General features: G+C 33.7%; 1 protein-coding gene across 1 annotated transcript in view; it reads right to left on the bottom strand.

The window, feature by feature from the left end:
* Positions 1-20,326, bottom strand: part of plxna2 (plexin A2) — a 380,453-nt gene that overhangs the window by 58,921 nt on the left and 301,206 nt on the right. Inside the window, exons 18-20 of the mRNA XM_056448621.1 lie at positions 6,093-6,332; positions 4,273-4,416; positions 1,301-1,535 (exon numbers count right to left, since the gene is read on the bottom strand). Coding sequence (XP_056304596.1) covers positions 1,301-1,535; positions 4,273-4,416; positions 6,093-6,332 — 619 coding nt within the window. The remainder of the gene's footprint in view (positions 1-1,300; positions 1,536-4,272; positions 4,417-6,092; positions 6,333-20,326) is intronic.

Genomic DNA, 20,326 nt, shown 5'->3' with positions numbered 1-20,326 from the left:
CTGCTGAAGTGCTCGTCCCCTGCTGGTGGAGACTGGAGGTGGGATGTCTTTAATTGGGTCCATTCTGACAGAGCCTGGGGCAGGACTCTTTCCTCAGGGACTCCTCTATCTCTCTTTCTCTTCTCGCGTTTGCTTATTTCTGCTTTCTGGAGCGCTCTTTTTCTATGGTCTGCCCTCACCTGTCGTCCTCTTCATCTTGGGCTGGTGTCTCTTTTCTCTCATCTTAAACTCTCTCTCTCTCTCTCTCTCAGGCGTTCCTGTGGTGCAGGGCTCAATCTGCCCCTTCAACACTTCTGCATCTTAAAATTCCTAGCGGCTCCAGAGTCAGTCAACACAAACCTCATCCTCTCAGCCGTGCTAAACGCGGGTCAGGGACACTCGCTCGTCTGCACTGTGTGTGAAATCTGTTCTCTGTCAGCCTCAGATGATGATGTGTGGCACACAGATCTCTTACTGCAGATTTAATTGGTGCCATCTGATTATTAAGAACATGGTATCATAGTATCATGCTGTTTATGGCAGCAATGTCAGGGTTTGATTCACAGACAACACACATAGTAATAACATATGCACTGTAAATTGCTTTGTGAGTGGTAAGTGGTTATAGTTTGCTCATTTTATGAAAATAATAGTATTAAGGACATAAATGCTCATCTAAAAGTATTTATATCAGAATTTGGAAATTAATTCTCATAAAATTGAATAGCATAAATAATTACATAAATATTAAATGACATTAAATGATAAATATTCAAAATGTTATTTACAGTATATTAATATTGATAAATATTATACTAATGTACATTAATATATATATATATATATATATATATATATATATATATATATATATATATATATATATATATATATATATATAATATAATATACGATCTTTAAACGCACATATATATATATATATATATATATATATATATATATATATATATATATATATATATATATATATATACTTTATTAGGTACACCTTACTAGTACCGGGTTGAACCCCCTTTGGCCTTCAGAACTGCCTTAATCCTTCGTGGCATAGATTCAACAAGGTACTGGAAATGTTCCTCAGAGATTTTTGTCCATACTGTTCCACATCAGCTTACAATAGTATTGTTAGTAATGTTATCGTTAGTAATGTTAGGTTTTACAAAAAATGCAACTATACATTAAAATAAAGTGTTACCATAAATATGAATATATAGCTTCATAAAAGAGACAAAGGTTAACAAGTGTAGTAATAAAATGATTTCAGCTCCTCGCAGTAGTGGGAAAGTGATGTCTTTCTCACCTTCCTTGCACTCCAGTGCAACCCTGGACTCCAGGTTGTCCATCTGCATTTGGAGGCGCTTGAGCGTGAGGTCGTTCTCGCGGGATTTACGCTTGTAGGCAATGAGAACAAGGATGACGATGATGAGGAGAAGGCCTCCACCGGCCGCGATGCTCACGATGGCAGGAAGAGTAAGAAGGCTGTCGGAGAGGATGTTTACTGAGCCAGGAGACACGTGCAGACCACCGACCTGCACCTAAGAGAACAAACACACAAACATACAGTTGAACTCAAAATTATTAGCCCTCCTGTTTTTTCTTCTTCTTTTCAATCCAACATGCATTCTAATACTATCTGTAACCACTGAAGCAGAAATATATAAAAACAAAAACACATACACAGAGACAGATACAGATTGTATTAAGTAAGTTTTGGGCAGTGCAGTAATTGGTTTAGTGTTTCTAGGGAACCTGGTGACAGCAACAAGACTGTGGCATTGCTGAAGGTCTGACCTGCGTCTCCACCAGCGGGACAACAATAGTAAATAATGAGCCTTTAAACAGGACATTTAACATCCACCTCAACAGCACACGTCTCTAATCTGGGTAAACAAGCACTAAAGGTCCTTTCAAGCATGTAAAAAACATGAGGCTGACGGTTTTCCTTTACAAAAATAAAGCTGAAGAGCATTTGTTACTGCGGTGAAAGAATTTGAATATGTTTAAGAGGTTGGATAATGCATTAGCTAACACAATGAATAGTGAACAACATATTCCACAGCATTTATTATTTTGTGTTAGCATTAGTAAAAATCAAACTGCTAGAATTTATTATAGATACTAACAAATGCTGAAACTGACTAATTAATAATGTAGTAGTTTTAATAGACATTTTTATAGTTTATATTCATTCCTATTTTAGTTCTAATTTAATTTAGTTCTTTATATAAAGTTTTTAAATGCTTTCTAGTTACTTAAGTATAACATACAAACAATGAAAAGTATGTATTTTTATGTATTTGCTGTAATTAATGCGTTTGTCTTTAATAAAAATATGGATTTGCAATTATTTCCTAAAAATCATTATAATAAATAAAACAACAATAGTATAAATAATATACATATAATATATTATTCATATAATATTAATATTATATTAATATATAATAACATATAAAAAATAATAGACATAATAATAATTAATATTAATTCCCCCACCCCACCACATGACAGTCTTAAAACACTATGTGTGTGCCTCACACAGGTGAGTGGGCTTGACAAACCACCTGCAGAAAACACACTCTTTAATCCTGCTGCCATTATAATCAACACTTGCACCAGTTTTGGTCATTTGCACCAGATGCCTTCATAAAATCACTTAATAGCTCTAAAACAACAGCAACAACAACACCAACATTGTACATTTATGAAGTGTGCTTCACATAAGTGAGTGGGCTAGACAAACCACCTGCAGAAACACTCTTTTCTCTCTCTATGTAAACCTCTCCCCTCTCCTAACTCTAGCATTTAATTCTCTAAGCACTAACAGTTCCTTAGTATAAATAGCACTTCATGTGTATATTGCCTCTTCTTGTTGAATTGCTGAATGCCTCCTCAATTGTAAGTCGCTTTGGACAAAAGCATCTGCTAAATGACTACATGTAAAAAACTGACTTTTAAATGGTGATGTAATTTACTATATGTGATGTTATGTCCAAATAACTAAATAAATAAAGTATGTAATGTAAATAAAATTAATTTGTGTATTGCCTTTTCTAGTTAAATCGCTGACTGACGGTAACACTTTATAATAACTACACACTGTAAACCATTTATTATCTGTTAAGCATTATCCCTACATTAATAAACGTTAGTAAACAGTTTAAAACTGCAGCTACAAATGCTGTATTATTGACTTACAACTACATTTATAATGTGCTTAGTAATTGTACTTTCATACTTTGTTAATGATTTATTTTTCATTACTAAATTAAGCATTGCATTATTAACAAAGCAGTTATTTAAGCACAGTTAGTTGTTTTTTAGGATCATTCAGAATGAGTTAGTAAATGATTAATAAACTATTCAAATTAACATTTATAATTCTTATTATTCAGGCACAAATGCTTTATTAACTCAACTTCGTGCAGTTTTGCGACCTAATCTAAAGTGAGGACTATTTATGCTTTATAAATCCCTTGTAAATGACAAATGAAGGCTCAGTTATATTCTAAACAGGAAAAAAAAATATGAAAATAAATGACATTATTCATTTCTATTCGTTTGAAGATACACAAATGAAACTGTATCAAATAAAAAATAAGTCTTTGCAACCTTATCTAAAATAAAATTACTGTACAGTTTAAATTTCATCCTATTATATTGTTAAATTATTATATTGTTGTTTTATCCAATTTGATGTTATATTTTGCCTTCAATTGTCATTTATAAGGGATTTATAAAGCATAAATAGTCTTCACTTTAGATTAGGTCACAAAACTGCATAAAGTTAATAAAGCATTTTTTAACTTAACCATTAATATATGCCTGATAAATAAGACATATAAACGTTAATTTCAATAGTTTATTGATCATTTACTAACTGCAATACTTCAGTTAGTAATGACAAATCAACCAGTCACAAAGCATGAAAGTACAATTATTAAGCACATTATAAATGCGGTTATAAATCAAGAATACAGCATTTGTAGCTGCAGTTATAAACTGTTTTCTAACGTTTATTAATGTAGAGTTAATGTTTAACAAATAATGAATTCACTAGATGCTAAGAAAATGATTCATAGTGTGTAGTTATTATAAAGTGTTACCATGAAGGACTCCTCAATTGTAAGTTGCTTTGGATAAAAGTGTCTGCTAAATGACTACATGTAAATGTAAATAAACAAATATATAACACCCAGCTTGAAGAAATCACAGTACAGATTTGAAAAAACAAAGCAAAAAAACAAAACAAAACGTAAATATCCATCTTACCATGATTTTGTACTGTCCAGTCAGATTTGGCGGTTCGCACAGCAGTTGAGACTCAGATACAGTGACTGAACAGGGAGTCTCCCCAATCAGAACAGTGTAATTGAGCTTCACTCCTCCAGTGGCTGAAGGAACCAGATTCTTACCCTGATATACACAAACACACACAGCACAGGCAAATGAAGGTTAATTATTTTTGAAAATTCTATTCTGCTGAACATACATACTTATGTGTAGCAACTATCGATATCGCAATGTGATCATTTGCGATATTCACATCGTAGGATTTGCAACGTTGAGTCTGTATTACAATGTATCATTTGCATGTGTTTTTGAGGAACGTTGTACCATTATTAACTTTAATAATGATTCTTTTTTTAATTATTTGCATTTTTATTATTTAATTGAAAAATGAAAAAACTCTTTGTAACATTTTCTCTATTATATTTATACATGCTTTTAATTTGTGTATTAGATTTTATGCACTCCCTTACAGAATCATCCCAATCAATCTAAAACTATCCACTTTTTACAAATAGAGATATTCAAGTCATCTGGTTAAATTGTATTCATATCGCAATATATATCACAGAATAACAAAATATCGCAATGCTAGATTTTTCCAATATCTTAATATCGTACCTAGTAACAACTAGGCCTGTCATGACATCAATTTTTTTGTTGTACGATGCATTGCACCAAAATATATTGTGATAAACAATCTTATTGTCATTTTAAGACCATTTTATGCCACTTATTTAATGCCAGAATGACAATATAATATCATCAATTCTTTACAAATAGAGATATTCAAGTCATCTGGTTAAATTGTATTCATATAGCAATATATAATTGCAGAATAACAAAATATCGTAACGTTAGATTTTCCCATTATTGTAAAATTGTACCTAGTAACAACCAGGCCTATCACGATATCTTTTTTTTGTATGATATATTACACCAAAATATATTGCGATAAACGATATTATTGCTATTTTAAGACCATTTTATGCCACTTATTATATGATGTCAGAATGACAATATAATAGCATCACAATGCAAGCACAAAGAACACATCTTCCAAAGAACGCAGATTTTATTCTTAAGAAATAGTCATTTTAACAATTACATAACATAACAATTAGAATATGAAAGTGCATATCCTAAGCTAAAATGTTGCTAGAATTGTTTTTTTTGTATAGGTGATATAGAGTTAAAGTCAGAACTATTAACCCCCCTGAATTATTAGCCCCCCTGTTTATTTTTTCCCCAATTTCTGTTTGGGGAACACATTTCTAAACACATTTCTAAACATAATCGTTTTAATAACTCATTTCTAATAATGAATTTATTTTATCTTTGCCATGATGACAGTAAATAATATTTTACTAGATATTTTTCAAGACACTTCTATACAGCTTAAAGAGACATTAAAAGGCTTAACTAGGTTAATTAGGTAAACTAGGCAGATTAGGGTAAATAGGCAAGTTATTGTATAATGATAGTTTGTTCTGTAGACTATCGAAAAAAAATTGCTTAAATGGGCTAATAATTTTAACCTTAAAATGGTTCATAAAAATTAAAAACTGCTTTTATTTTAGCCGAAATAAAACAAATAAGACTTTCTCCAGAGGAAAAAATATTATCAGACATACTGTGAAAATTTCCTTGCTCTGTTAAACATCATTTGAGAAATATTTAAAAAAGAAAAAAAATTCAAAGGGGGTAAATAATTCTGACTTCAACTGTATATTGCATCACCAAAAATGATTGAGGTCATGTCCTTGTATGCCTTTTTCAATCAAATGAGAAGATGCCGGTACCTTTAAAATGATAGGTGAGCCAGGTTTCTGCTCCAGTACGCCATTGGTGCTGAGCGGCTCAAAGAAAGGATTTGGATAGTACATGAAGTTAGTGTTGTTGTACACCAGAAGAGCCTGGACATTGTTGAAAATGAAGCCAAACTCGTCCGCATGTTTGACTGAGTCCAATCCAGGCCTGTACTCAGCCGTCAGAGAGGGAGCGAAACAGCTCATAGTGGTGGTGTTAAGAACTTTACACACCTGCAAACACGAGAGAGAGAGAGAGAGGGAGAGAGAGAGAGAGAGAGAGAGAGAGAGAGAGAGAGAGAGAGAGAGAGAGAGAGAGAGAGAGAGAGAGGAGGGAGAGAGAGAGAGAGAGAGAGAGAGAGAGAGAGAGAGAGAGAGAGAGAGAGAGAGAGAGAGAGAGAGACAGAAATATGCATTATTTTCATCAGCATTTTGAGAGAGTAATTGTTATTCATTGTTTCATCTCACTTCAGTTCTTTCCCATTAAGATCCCTTTGATACCATCTGTTTTCAAGTGTTTTACTGAACTGAAAAGACTGCAGATGCATTCCCTCCTTTGTTAGACAACAACGAAACCGGAGAACAAAGGAAAGACTCGCTTTTAGGATCAAAAAATCAGAAACAAACTCAGAGAGAAAAGCATTAAACGTGTAAATGACACTCTTCTGATTGAATCTCGCTATATCACACGTTACTCTGAGACTTTTGTCTTCATGACAGAAATAAGCTGCATGTGTTGAGTAAAACCGGTGAAGAACTAGACAAAGAGGTCATTTGATTTTGCACACAGATGTACTGTACATGCACACACATGCAAACTCTCACGTCTGCTTTTGTGAATTGTGGGGACATAGGTGTATTGGTTTTTATACTCCATCAACTGTATTTTTTTTATCTCCGTACACCACCAACCCTACCACTTACAGGAAACTTTGCCCACTTTTACTTTCGTAAAATAGATAAAAGAAAAAAAAAATTCTGTATGATTTATAAGCCATGCAAAATGGGATATCTATGTCATTATATAAACATGGGTACTTACGGTGCTCAGCATATATAAGTACACCACTCACAAAACTATCTTTTTAAATTCATATCTTTAGTAGGAAGCTATACAGTATTATATTTGTGCATATACATTAGATTAGCCACTACTGAAGCCAAATCTGGAGCTTATCAATAACTTACGATAACGATCCAAAAACTAGTACAACCAAATTTATGTTATAGGAAAAATATTAAATACAAATTTTAAAAAGAGGAAAAATTACAAGAAGCAAAACAATTGAAAACATGTAGTTGAAATTTTGTAGGTTGTAATTTTTTTTTGCAATATTTAGCTTGAATTTAATCGTATTATCTCTAAATTTCTAAATATGTTCTGTGACTAAAATATTATTTTAATAAATATATCTTTTTAATAAATCTGTTTTGTTTAAATGCACCAAAACATTGCCTATATTCACTGAGAAATGGATACAAATAGTCATTTTCAAAAGAGGGTGTACTCAATTATGCTGAGCATATATATTAAATTTAGATATTTTAAATTTACATTTTACAATTTTAGTTATTACTGTTGTTTTTATATTTGTATAGATGTTTTAAAAATACATCCACAAAGATTTAATCATTTGTATTATTTATGTTAAATAAGAAATAAGAATTATTCAAGTTAGAGAAAGCGTTTTTTTTTCAGTTAACACTTATTTATAACTTACTTTCCAACATTTTTGCTTTAAAACTCTAATTACTTTGCCAATTTGTAACTGCTGCATAGTGAAATTGGTTTCATGACAATTAAGCCCATTTTCCCATTATAATTAAAATGGCAAAGTACATCACAGAGGTGTTTATAATTAACTGTACTTTTTTAATTTTTAATAAAAAATAACAACAAAACATGCTGCAGTACAATAATGAGAAACTAATGAAAAAAAAAATGATATCAACAACAATAAAGGTATCTCCAGGCAGCAATAACCAGGCTAAGAGCCGCATAAGCAAAATGAAAATGAAGAAAAGCAGAGAACATCAGACCAACCAAGTTTAGACGACAGCAAGTTCTTTTGATTAGGGCATAACTGATATTAAAATTCTCCGTATTATCTTAGGAATTTCATCTGCTGGTAAAACATGCTGGATAAGTTGGCGGTTCATTCCGCGATGGCAACCCCTGATTAATAAAGGGACTAAGCCGAAAAGAAAATGAATGAATAAATGAATCTTAGGAATTTATCAAGACTATGTCATCAGTAATGGTAAAACCGTTAAAAACATGTTGGGAATTTTTTTATAATTGCAAATGTGGCCCTGTCCCTAAACTTTACATTTCTTCAGGGCATGACGTGAAGACATATATGTTTTAAGTTTCTATATTTATTTTGCAAAGTGTGTATATTTTAAATAAGATTGACCCCAGAAAATGTCACAAGTTTGATTTGTTTTTGTCCTAACCATCCATGATGGTGATGCACAAAATTTCTATTTCCGCAACAATGTGGCTGAACAACATAATAAACTACTATGCCAATCACCTCAGGAGCGGTTTATGTGCTTTATTCAGTATTAAATACTACCAATGTGAGTTTGAATGCCATTTTTTATGAAATTTATAGCCATACTGCTCAAAGCAGATAGTTTAGATCATGGGTGCCCAAATATTTTTGGATGAAGGGCCAAACACCAAAAATCATTGAGAGCTGTGGGCCAAAGGTAATTTTACCAAACTATATTACATTAAAGTTGCGATAGGTAATTTCCAATTGTTTGTTCTTAATATTTAGTATTATAACTTATTACAATACAAACATAAACAATCACATATATAACAGTGGTTTATGCTGAATATTTCAATGCTGAATATACTACTCAAGCAGAATCTGCCTTTGCCTTCATTTGCTCACTGATGTCTCTGCATTGTCTTCTATCCATCGGGTGACAGAATGTACATTTAAGAAAAAAAATCGGATTAATTTAAAACATTACACTTCAGTTAGTTTTTTTATAGCTTAGCACTAAAACAAACTAAATGTTACATTGAATTAGAAATAACTGTCTCTTAACCATCCCCATCATTCTCCTTTTCTGAGATGAGATGGCAGGTCAAATCAAAGGTTACCATGGCCCAAGTTTGGCCTGTGGGCCCTAGTTTGGACATCTCTGGTTTAGATAAATAGTTTAGATAGACCATAGATAGTATACCAAAACAACAACAACTAGCAACTAGCAAATAGTTTGAAAATAAAAATGACTCAGTAAAAACCAACAACATACTGTACGTCACCAAAGACAATAGAATACACAAGACGTGTCCCTCGTATAGTTTTGAATGGGGAAAAGTCTAATGGTCAAAATGGCTCTAGTGAAGGAACCCCAGCCAACTAGTAAAGGACCCAATCATCGATGGCTATAGACTAATGTTCTCAGGAGGAGGGGCTCAACAGTTTCTGTGGCCATGCGCAGCTTCGGCAGCCTGAGGAAAAAAAAAGTTTTTCTGTGATTCAAACGTTTAGAAACCAAATTTAAGAGACTTTTGTTGCTCAATTTTATTGGTGATTCATGGTGTTTTATTGGTGAGTTTTGGAGAATTCTCCATTCAGACAGAATGCCTGCCTACTGCCCGAGAGGTGTTTCAAAGATGGCCGCTGAGTGAAGTGACTTGCCTTAAAGGGACTTTGACGTCAATCAGTGGCGAGGTTTAATATGTGTTAATTAAATTATAAACCCTACTATGCCACAGAAACTGCGCTTCTGAATGGCTGACATTTAAATGCTTTTGTTGCGTTTCATCGCGTTTGGTGCGGAAAGCCAAATTCCTTGTTGCTGGAATCTTGTCTTGTCACGTGTAGTTAGGACACAGCTCAGATCCAGTGTTTTTACATTGCTAAGCTGAACTGGTGCAAACTGTAACACTTCTCCAACAACTGCATAAGTATCAGCAGTCACACATGACGGACACACGGGCAGTGAGCAGAGAACAGCAGCAACGCTCCAACAACAGAATTGATTGCTGTGAAACTCTGACTGTGCCGGGAGGTTTTCATCTCATTTCTTTCTTCTCTCTGACTCTCAGGGGAGAAACTTAATTAGAGCTAAATATCTTCAAAGCACGGCAGGAGCGGCGAGCAGCACACCTCCTACTCGCAGCCAGAGCCGCAATCGATACTAACTCATTCTGACCACACAAACTTGATTTTCCTCCGATTGAGGGTGCATCTCATTCCGTAGCATTTTGGTTCCTCATTCCTTTGCTCTTCCTCTTCACTCGGACCTCGAGGAGTGGGATAATAAGTGATATTTGTCAATTCTGAGCTGGAGATGGTTTTCCTGTCAGTGATTAACTAGTATTGGCTTTTATCTGCTCACTAGGTCAGTGCCATTACTAACAAACACTATGGCAAAGAAAACAATTTCGTCCTCAAGGCCAGATTCTCAGCATGAACTGATCTGAGTCTAATAATAAAAAGGGGAGGGAAACAAAGCTTTTCCTTTTGGATGCAAGGTTTTTGGTCACGTTTTGTCCTTGTAAAAGTCAATTTTACATTTTTACAGTTAATTCATAATAACAAGAAAACTGGACTATTTTAATTCACATTTTTATACCTGTGTTAGATATCATTTGGGCTTTTTTATGACATAGGTGTCAAATCAATACTTGGCTTAAAAGTGTCTAAAGTGATGCTTAAAGAGCCCCTATTTTGGGTTTTTGGAAAATGACCCTTGCAGTAAGCAACACGGTGAATGAAAACATCCAGCTGAGGTTTAAATCTAAAAATGCACCTTGTATAAAAAATATAGATTTTTTAAATAAAAGATTCGACTAAGAGCCGTTTAAATGATTCATCGTTCGTGCGGATCTTTTGCCTGTTCGTATCGACGTAGACATTAAACAAAACCATATATAAACTGCTGGATCCGGTAAAACGTGAACGCGCCTTTCCCTTCAGACACTAGTGGAGTGCAAGGGATCATGGGATTGATCATGACGTGAAGATTACTATCACTGAGAGATAGCCAGACATGCGGTTGTGGGAAAATAATGGGTTAAAGTTCATTTTCACAACAATACCACAGTGTCGCCAATCGTGTGCTGTGTTTGTTCCTGTCATTTTTTTTTTGAAGATTAATACAATAACCTGTGCTGCATTGCGGGATTCGCCGGCCGTTTGTTATTAAAGGAAGGATCAGCAAAGACTACTAATGTATGGGACTTTCTTAGAAACTGTTACATAGTTTGAAAGGACCAGTTTCTTCTTCCTCCAGATCCTGTAAGTGTTTCTCCTTCATACACATTGTGAAGTGTGATGAAAATGGTTGCCTTGTTTTCTGTAGTTTGCAAAATATGTATTTAGTTGTGTGTTGTAACTTGTTGTACTCGCTCTGCGTGGCTTGTAATCACATATCTGTTATAGATCAGTGCTTGTATTGTATCTCTCAGGTTAAATCTGTATTGGCTATTTCACAAATCGCATGCAAAACCACATTAAAAGTGCTTCTTCCTTTAGCGATTTAAATGTGTTTTGTGCTCGCAATCTCCAGCTGTTTGTTACTATGGCCACCATCAGCTGTTCCTCACACACACTGCGCGGTCAACTTTCAAAATAGTTCAACTTTTGCCACTGTGTGGATTATTACTCTATGTGTGTTATTGTTATTCATTGGGGTTGTGGTGAACTAGAGGAATATGCTGGTGTTTAACTGCATTGCTTAAATGCATTCCTGCATTGGGATCATACATATACTCTGTGCTCTGACTACTTCTTTTCATCGGACCAATTAGCCTCACACAAAGGAGGGGTTTGGGAACAAATGAATCAAAAGACAATGAAAGTGTTTTTTGACCCTGCATGCATATCAGCCTGTTGTTGGAGACCCCCAAAACCAAAATGTGAGCTTTTATAATGCATAATAGGGGTTCTAAAAAGTCTCAAAAAAGAGTGGATGACACTAAAGAATGCATTTTTATGAAATAAAAAAGCATATGTAAATATATTAAAGGTTTTATGAATACATTAGAGTTTTTGTTGATGTTTTGTCCTTCTGAAAGAGTATTTTACATTTTCATGCTTTATTCAGAAGCCCAAGAAATCAGTATCCTGGGCTTATTATTGTACATGGGTTAGATATTATTAGGGTTTGTTATGATACTAGTGTCTGCGACACAGTGGCTCAGTGGTTAGCACTGTTGCCTCACAGCAAGAAGGTCACTGATTCCAGTCGAGTTTGAGCTGGGCCAGTTGCCATTTCTGTCTGGAGTCTGTATGTTCTCCACGTGTTGGCGTGGGTTTCTTCCGGGTGCTCCGGTTTCCCCCACAATCCAAAGACTTGTGCTATAGGTGAATTAAATAAACTAAATTGGCCATAGTGTATGAGTGTGTGTGAATGTGAGATTGTATGGGTGTTTCCCAGTACTGGGTTGTGGTTGAAAGGGCTGTTTAAAACATATCCCGGAATTGTTGGTTGTTCATTCCGCTGTTGCGACCCCTGATAAATAAGGGACTAAGCCGAAGGAACAATAATGGATGAATGAATAAATAATACTGGTGTCAAATCAATGCTTTTTAAGATGGCATCTAAACTCTAAATGGATGACATTGAAGATGTTTTATTGAAAAATATATACAGTCAGGTCCATAAATAATGGGACATCGACACAGTTCTTGCATTTTTTGGGTCTATACACCAATACAAGTGGGAGGCACATATGCAAACTGTTGTAATTCCTACGGCATTCACCTCAAATTAAAGCTGACAGTCTGCAGTTAAAGCACATATTGTTCGTTTCATTTCAAATCCATTGTGTTGGTGTATAGAGCCAAAAAAGAATTCTGTCGATGTTCCAATATTTATAGATCTATATGTATATTGAATAATATAGTAAAAGTACACGCAAAATGAAAATTACCAATATTTACATAAATTCCCAATAAAACGTAAGCCTATAATAATTTAAGTACAGAATAATTGAGGAAGAGCCATTGAATTAGACGAGTAAAGTTGTTGTTTTTAAAGATATTTTTAGGATATTGTCCCCAAACCACTGCAGTATGTTTAATTAATTTCTTACACATCTCACTTTTGCTGTGTTTTCTTTTGATTTGATATTTGTCTGTTGTTAGATTTGAAATATCTGCAGGTGATATGGAGTCAATTTATATATATATATATATATATATATATATATATATATATATATATATATATATATATATATATATATATATATATATATATATATATATATATATATATATATATATATATATAAATAGCCACACATCTGAGAATGTTCATCAGACAATCAGAATCAGACATCCAACAGTCCCGCAGTTACAGTCTTAATAACAGCAAAGTAATCTGTATTCTTGGTATCCTAAAAAAAATTGACCAAGAAAGTGCAAAAAGCCTTGTTTAATAACCAAAAGCAACACTTTTGAGTTTGGTCAACCTCAAATATCAAGCATTTAGAAGTACGGACATTATTTTTCTAAGAAATTTTTACAAAACATGCTTTCAGAATTACAGCTTTAATGGCAGCTGACTGAACGGCGTGTAGGTTTGAACAGCATTTGACGTGGCCCCATCTCTTCTTTAGGCACTTTACATTACACACCATGTTTGCATGACAACAGAAGCTCTCTTGCAGCTCAGAGAGGCTGGATCTGGTTAAAAATGAATGGAATTCAATAACTCTGAAGTCACACTGTCATCAAAACCTGTAATCCTATTACACACTCCACAGCACCACACGTGAGGTAACCGAGAGGACATTGGGGAAATGCAGATCTAGTCAAATCCACAAAAAAAAATTTGATTCTTAACAGAGCTCAAAGGTAGGCAGCTCTGAATATACCGTAGAGATATCATAAGATGCTTCTTTTGAGATTCAAAAATATGTTATAGGCTACATGCTTATTACTGTAGTTATTTTTATTTGTATTAATTTTTATTATTTATTAAAAAGCTCTAAAAGTACACGCTTTCACAGTGTGTTTTAGGGTTTTAGGACACACTTGAAAATACATCTAAATGTTGTAAGAAACAGTTAATTTACTGTAATATTTAAAATATGCTCAAAGAAGTTTGGGCTTACTAATCCCTCCCTAAGAAATATGCATTTTTATTTAGCAAACAGTGTTGGGCAGTAGCGTTGCTACTAGTAGTGATGCTACTAGCTTAGCTACAGTTCTCAGTACTGTGGCGGTAGTGTCGCTACTTTATAAATCAAAAAGCTTTTCAGTCGCAAAGCTATTTTTTAGTCATGTTGCGCAGTAGCGTCCACACAAGCTACATTTACCGATCATGGATCAATAAGTGACGACACCGACATTCAAGGACCTGTGAGGCCGGTGTCTAGCCGATGAAAGTAAATCAATATGATGGCGAGTATGACGATTACTTCCTCTTCCTGTTTAACGTGGTCGACAACAAACTTTTTGGTGCGTTACTGCCGTCTCCCGCACTGGTCAGTGATGTCATCAATCATCATTGGGCTAACATGAGAAAAATTTGCTTGATGGAAAGATGACTGAGGGAGAGGAGTTATATATTTATAGTTAACTGTTGTAAAAGCTAAAGTATAATATGGTAATTACTATTAGTTCATGATAGTTACTAATGATACTACATTATGTAGTGTAATTCATTAATGAAGAGTTGTAAATATATAGCTTAGCTCACTACATTTCTCAAGTAGCTTGCCCAACACTGTTAGCAAGGATGCATTAAATGTATCAAAGATGTCAGTCAAAAATTTCTGTTTTAAATAAATACTTTTTAATAAATTCCCTCTTTCTATTAATGAAATCATCTTAATAGTAACAAGAAATAGTTAGGCAGGTTTCTTGTGCACCAAAACAGCATATTACAACGATTCCTGAACAATCACGAGACACTGAAGACTGAAGTAAAGATTCTGAAAATTCACCTTTTCTCTTACAAGAATATATGACATTTTAAAATGCATTAAAATATTGCTGTTAAAATGTTACTTTTTATGCAGCCTTGGTGAGAAGTCTTTGATGAAAAGAAAGTTCAAAAGAACAGCAATCATCTGAAATGGAAGCATTATACATCATATAATATCATTCATTGCTATATAAAAGTATTAAAGGTGTCATAGAATGAAAATCTAGCAAAACCCAGGCATAGCTGAATAATAAGTGTTGAGTGCATGGAAATGGCTTAGACACCATTGTTTCCTCATTCTCATGTAAATCTTGTGAGTGTAAAATCCCACTGAAAAGCAAGCCAATCGGAACAAAACACCAACTGTTATGCTGTGAACAGGATTAATAATATACACATCCCAGGTTGTGTTTGATTGAAAACAACATTCCTAGTAAGATTACAATGATAATATCTCTCTTATTTTTAAGTTTATCTAAGGTTGTATTAAACATACTATGTATGTGGGACTCTTATTTTGAAAATGGGAGAAGCAGAAACAGTAAATTAGCTTGTGATGCATCTGTTTACATCTTGTCAGAACGCAAAATGCAGTATATGCTTATTATGAATATTTTTCAAGCTCCATAAAGTCTGTTTAACTGTAGCTGTGTCTCATTTCAGAGGTTGCAAGGTGAGTCCTTCGAAGTCCACACAGGCCCAACAGAGTGTTTTGAACTAAGGCAGTCTAGCCTACAATAAGTTGGCGGTTAACAATAAGCTGGATGAGTTGGCGGTTTATTCCGCTGTGGCGACCCTGGATTAATAAAGGGACTAAGATGAAGAGAAAATGAATGAATGAACAAATGAATGAGTGAAATCTAAAACCTAATTCATACATTTAAAACTGTAATCCAGGGTTTTCTTTTAAAATTGCCCTGCCATTATCAGCACGCAATGAATCTTGGAATGTTAGAGATCACGAAGGATCCATCAGTTGTATGCTTTATTACCTGGGAAATGAAGGACGCATTTAGAGGCTGCATTTGATGGAGCCTTCGAATTTTTTTGAAATGAGATGGTCTTCGATGACGCAGCATCTTTCAATGTCTCCGAAATGAGACACAGCTTGTATATTTTGTTCATTGTAAAAATTGCTTTGTTACACACAATTCATTCATGTTGTCCCAACACAAATTGATTAAATCGAAGTTAATTAAATTTTTTCTGCAAATTTAAGTAGAATGAACATAAAACAATTAATTTCTCCCCAAAAATCATCAAAAATTGTTAATTCAGCTTATTTTAAATAAGTAGTTTGAACAACCAGCCAATCATTTTCTAAGTGTTAGTTTAATAACGTGTATTGTAAAATTTGTCTATATTATGAAATATGTTTGTCTTCTCTTGTTTGTACATTTTATTAATTCCTTTAAAAAATAAATATTAAAAGTTCCTTTGACCCCCCCCCCCCTTTTTTTTTTTTTACAGTAGTGTACACTCACCAGCCACTTTATTAGGTACACCTTACTAGTACTGGGTTGGACCCGCTTTTGCCTTTAGAACTGCCTTAATTCTTCATGGCATAGATTTAACATGAAAATCTCAGTAGATCAGCAGTTTCTGAAATACTCAGACAAGCCCATCTAGAACAAACAACCATGCCACATTCAAAGTCACTTAAATCACCTTTCTTCCCCATTCTGATGCTCGGTTTGACAGTAGCAGATCGACTTGACCATGTCTACAAGCCTAAATGCATTAAGTTGCTGCCATCTGAATGGCTGATTAGAAATTTGCGTTAACGAGCAGTTGGACGGGTGTACCTAATAAATTGGCCGGTGAGTGTATAATGATGCAAAGGCATTCTAGTGATTCTAAAAGTTTTTAATGTAAGCGTGTATATTCATATAGATTTATACATAGAATGATGTGGTTGAAGGTTGCATCGTTGGTGGTCTACAATATCTCTATATTTGTCACTGAGCAAGACATTTAAAGCAGATACTGTAGCTTGACTTACTGTAGTAAGAGTGCTGATAGTCATATAGGTTAAAAGTGGGTGCTAAATGATTGCTTACTGCAGTAATGGCAGCATATAATGACTATTCCAGTACTTCTCCAGTTCATGGACCACCCCTACTAAACACTGAACCCACAACCTTTTTGTTATTGAATTGAAAATTCATTCTGAGCGGCACATATCGCTGCTGCCCAGCTAAACAGGACAAGATAAAGGTCTAATGCGATTGAACTGCCATGTCAGAGACAGATGCGGTGGCCACGATCAGCCTGGCATGGCCTATCGCTGCCTCTGTATGCCATCTGTTTCAGACTTGCTGGACGCAACACTGGCTGTTGTCACATTTTGTTTTGCTGTACCAGTTTGTTTCTTCACTTCCGCCCACATCGAGCGGCCAGTTTTGCAACAGTGGGGGAAGAAAAGGAGCTTTCCACATGGCTGGATTTAATTAGCAGCTTTTAATTGTATTTGAAACACCACCTGCTGTAAGCAGAAGGAAATGCACATCGTGAGTAGGTCAAACACAGGGCTGTGTATTGATTCCGATGTCCTGATTCAATTTGGATCTGATTTTCGATTCACAAGCAAACGATTCAATTCTTGATTTGATTCAGTCACTAATGATTTTATACAAATGCTATTTATATTTCTAAAAAAGTATTAGTGAACACTTTATTTCAGGTTACATTGTAATATATATCTGTTAATTAACAGCTTCCGTATTTTTTGATTACAATTTTTTTGCTTATTTATGGTTATGAATTGAATTATGGGAACTCTGTCGACTTTTGATGTTGAAAATTTAACTTTTAAGTTTAACAAAGTGATTTTTATTCACAATTCAGTACATTTTAACAGGTTTGTGCTCTTCTACAAAACCAACCCAGACAATATCACAATATAACATTATCAATAATTTTATACAAATATAGTCAAATACAGTGGACCCCCCCCCCATTTTATTTGCACAAACAGTGACACAAACGTATAAATATACAATATAAATAGATAAAATCTACTCTACATATAGTAATAAAGCTATGGATCATATTTAGCAAAGAGCGATTAATGTTTTTATGTTCTTTGATAAAAATAAATGGCATAAACAGTATATTATTAAGCTGCTGTCACTTTAAGGCATTGCTCCAGACTAACAGCCTCCTGTCCTTCCATGACCAGTAGCTGCAGGTATTTGGTGGTGGAAATAATTGGGATCCTTTTCTGTCTCTGTCTGAAATAATTGGATTCAGGTTGTTCCATGAACTGACACATGACTCAGCAGAAAGCACAGTCCTGCACGCCCGAACTAATGAATCTGAGCATCTCCGGGACAAAGAGTTGCATAGAGATGCTTTTCTCCAGCTAAAAATTTGTCTCAGGTCAGTCAAAGACATACTAATACCCTAAAGACATAGCTTTGCTGTCTTTTACTCATCCTGAAGAGTCAGACCTGCACAGTATGTTCCTCTGTTCATCACAGGAAAAAAAGGATACTTTGAAAAACTAAACTAAACTAAACTAAACTAAACTAAACTAAACTAAACTAAACTAAACTAATTAACCCAGTTAAACCTTTGAAATGCACTATAAAGCTTAATACTAGGATCTTGCAAAACTAAACTTAACTAAACTAATTAAGTTAAGCCTTTAATTTGTACTTTAAAGTGTAATACTAGCATCTTGCAAAACTAAACCAAACCAAACTAAACTAAACTGAACTGAACTGAATTAAACTACACTATACTAAACTAATTAACTCATTTAAGCCTTTAATTTGCATTTTAAAGCTAATACTAGCATCTTGCAAAACCAAACCACACCAAACTAAACTAAAAACGAAACTAAACTAAACTAAACCAGTTAAGCATTTGAAATGCACTTTAAAGCTTAATAACAGCATTTTGCAAAACTAAACTAAACTAAGCTAAGCTAAGCTAAGCTAAGCTAAGCTAAACTAAACTAAAGCAGTTAATCCAGTTAAGCCTTTTATTTGCACTTTAAAGCTTAATACTAGCATCTTGAAAAACCAAACCAAACTAAACTAAACTAAACTAAACTAAACTAAACTAAACTAAACTAAACTAAACTAAACTAAACTAAACTAAACTAAACCAAGTTAAACCAAGCTAAACCAAGCTAAACTAAACTAAACTAATTAACCCAGTTAAGCCTTTAATTTGCACTTTAAAGCTTAATACTAGCATCTTGCAAAACCAAACCGCACTAAACTAAACTAAACTAAACTAAACTAAACTAAACTAAACTAAACTAAACTAAACTAAACTAAACTAAACTAAACTAAACTAAACTAAACTAAACTAAACTAATTAACCCAGTTAAGCCTTTAATTTGCACTTTAAAGCTTATTACTAGCATCTTACAAAACTAAACTAAACTAAACTAAACTAAACTAAACTAAACTAATTAACCCAGTTAAGCCTTTAATTTGCACTTTAAAGCTTATTACTAGCATCTTACAAAACTAAACTAAACTAAACTAAACTAAACCAAACCAAACCAAACTAACCTAAACTAAACATAACTAAACTAAACTAAACTAAACTAAACTAAACTAAACTAAACTAAACTAAACTAAACTAAACTAAACTAAACTAATTTATCCTAATTAATCTAGTTAAGCCTTTAAATTGCACTTTAAATTCTAATAATAGCATCTTGCAAAACTAAACTAAACTAAGCTAAGCTAAGCTAAGCTAAGCTAAACTAAACTAAAGCAATTAATCCAGTTAAGCCTTTTATTTGCACTTTAAAGCTTAATACTAGCATCTTGAAAAACTAAACTAAACTAAACTAAACTAAACTAAACTAAACTAAACTAAACTAAACTAAACCAAGTTAAACCAAGCTAAACCAAGCTAAACTAAACTAAACTAATTAACCCAGTTAAGCCTTTAATTTGCACTTTAAAGCTTAATACTAGCATCTTGCAAAACCAAACCGCACTAAACTAAACTAAACTAAACTAAACTAAACTAAACTAAACTAAACTAAACTAAACTAAACTAAACTAAACTAAACTAAACTAAACTAAACTAATTAACCCAGTTAAGCCTTTAATTTGCACTTTAAAGCTTATTACTAGCATCTTACAAAACTAAACTAAACTAAACCAAACCAAACTAACCTAAACTAAACATAACTAAACTAAACTAAACTAAACTAAACTAAACTAAACTAAACTAAACTAAACTAAACTAAACTAAACTAAACTAAACTAAACTAAACTAATTAATCCTAATTAATCTAGTTAAGCCTTTAAATTGCACTTTAAATTCTAATAATAGCATCTTGCAAA

The sequence above is a fragment of the Danio aesculapii genome, chromosome 23 (genome assembly GCF_903798145.1).
Source record: "Danio aesculapii chromosome 23, fDanAes4.1, whole genome shotgun sequence".
NCBI classification, from domain to species: domain Eukaryota; kingdom Metazoa; phylum Chordata; class Actinopteri; order Cypriniformes; family Danionidae; genus Danio; species Danio aesculapii.
The sequence above is the reverse complement of the archived record's forward strand: the minus strand, read 5'-3'. Positions and strand labels throughout refer to the sequence as shown.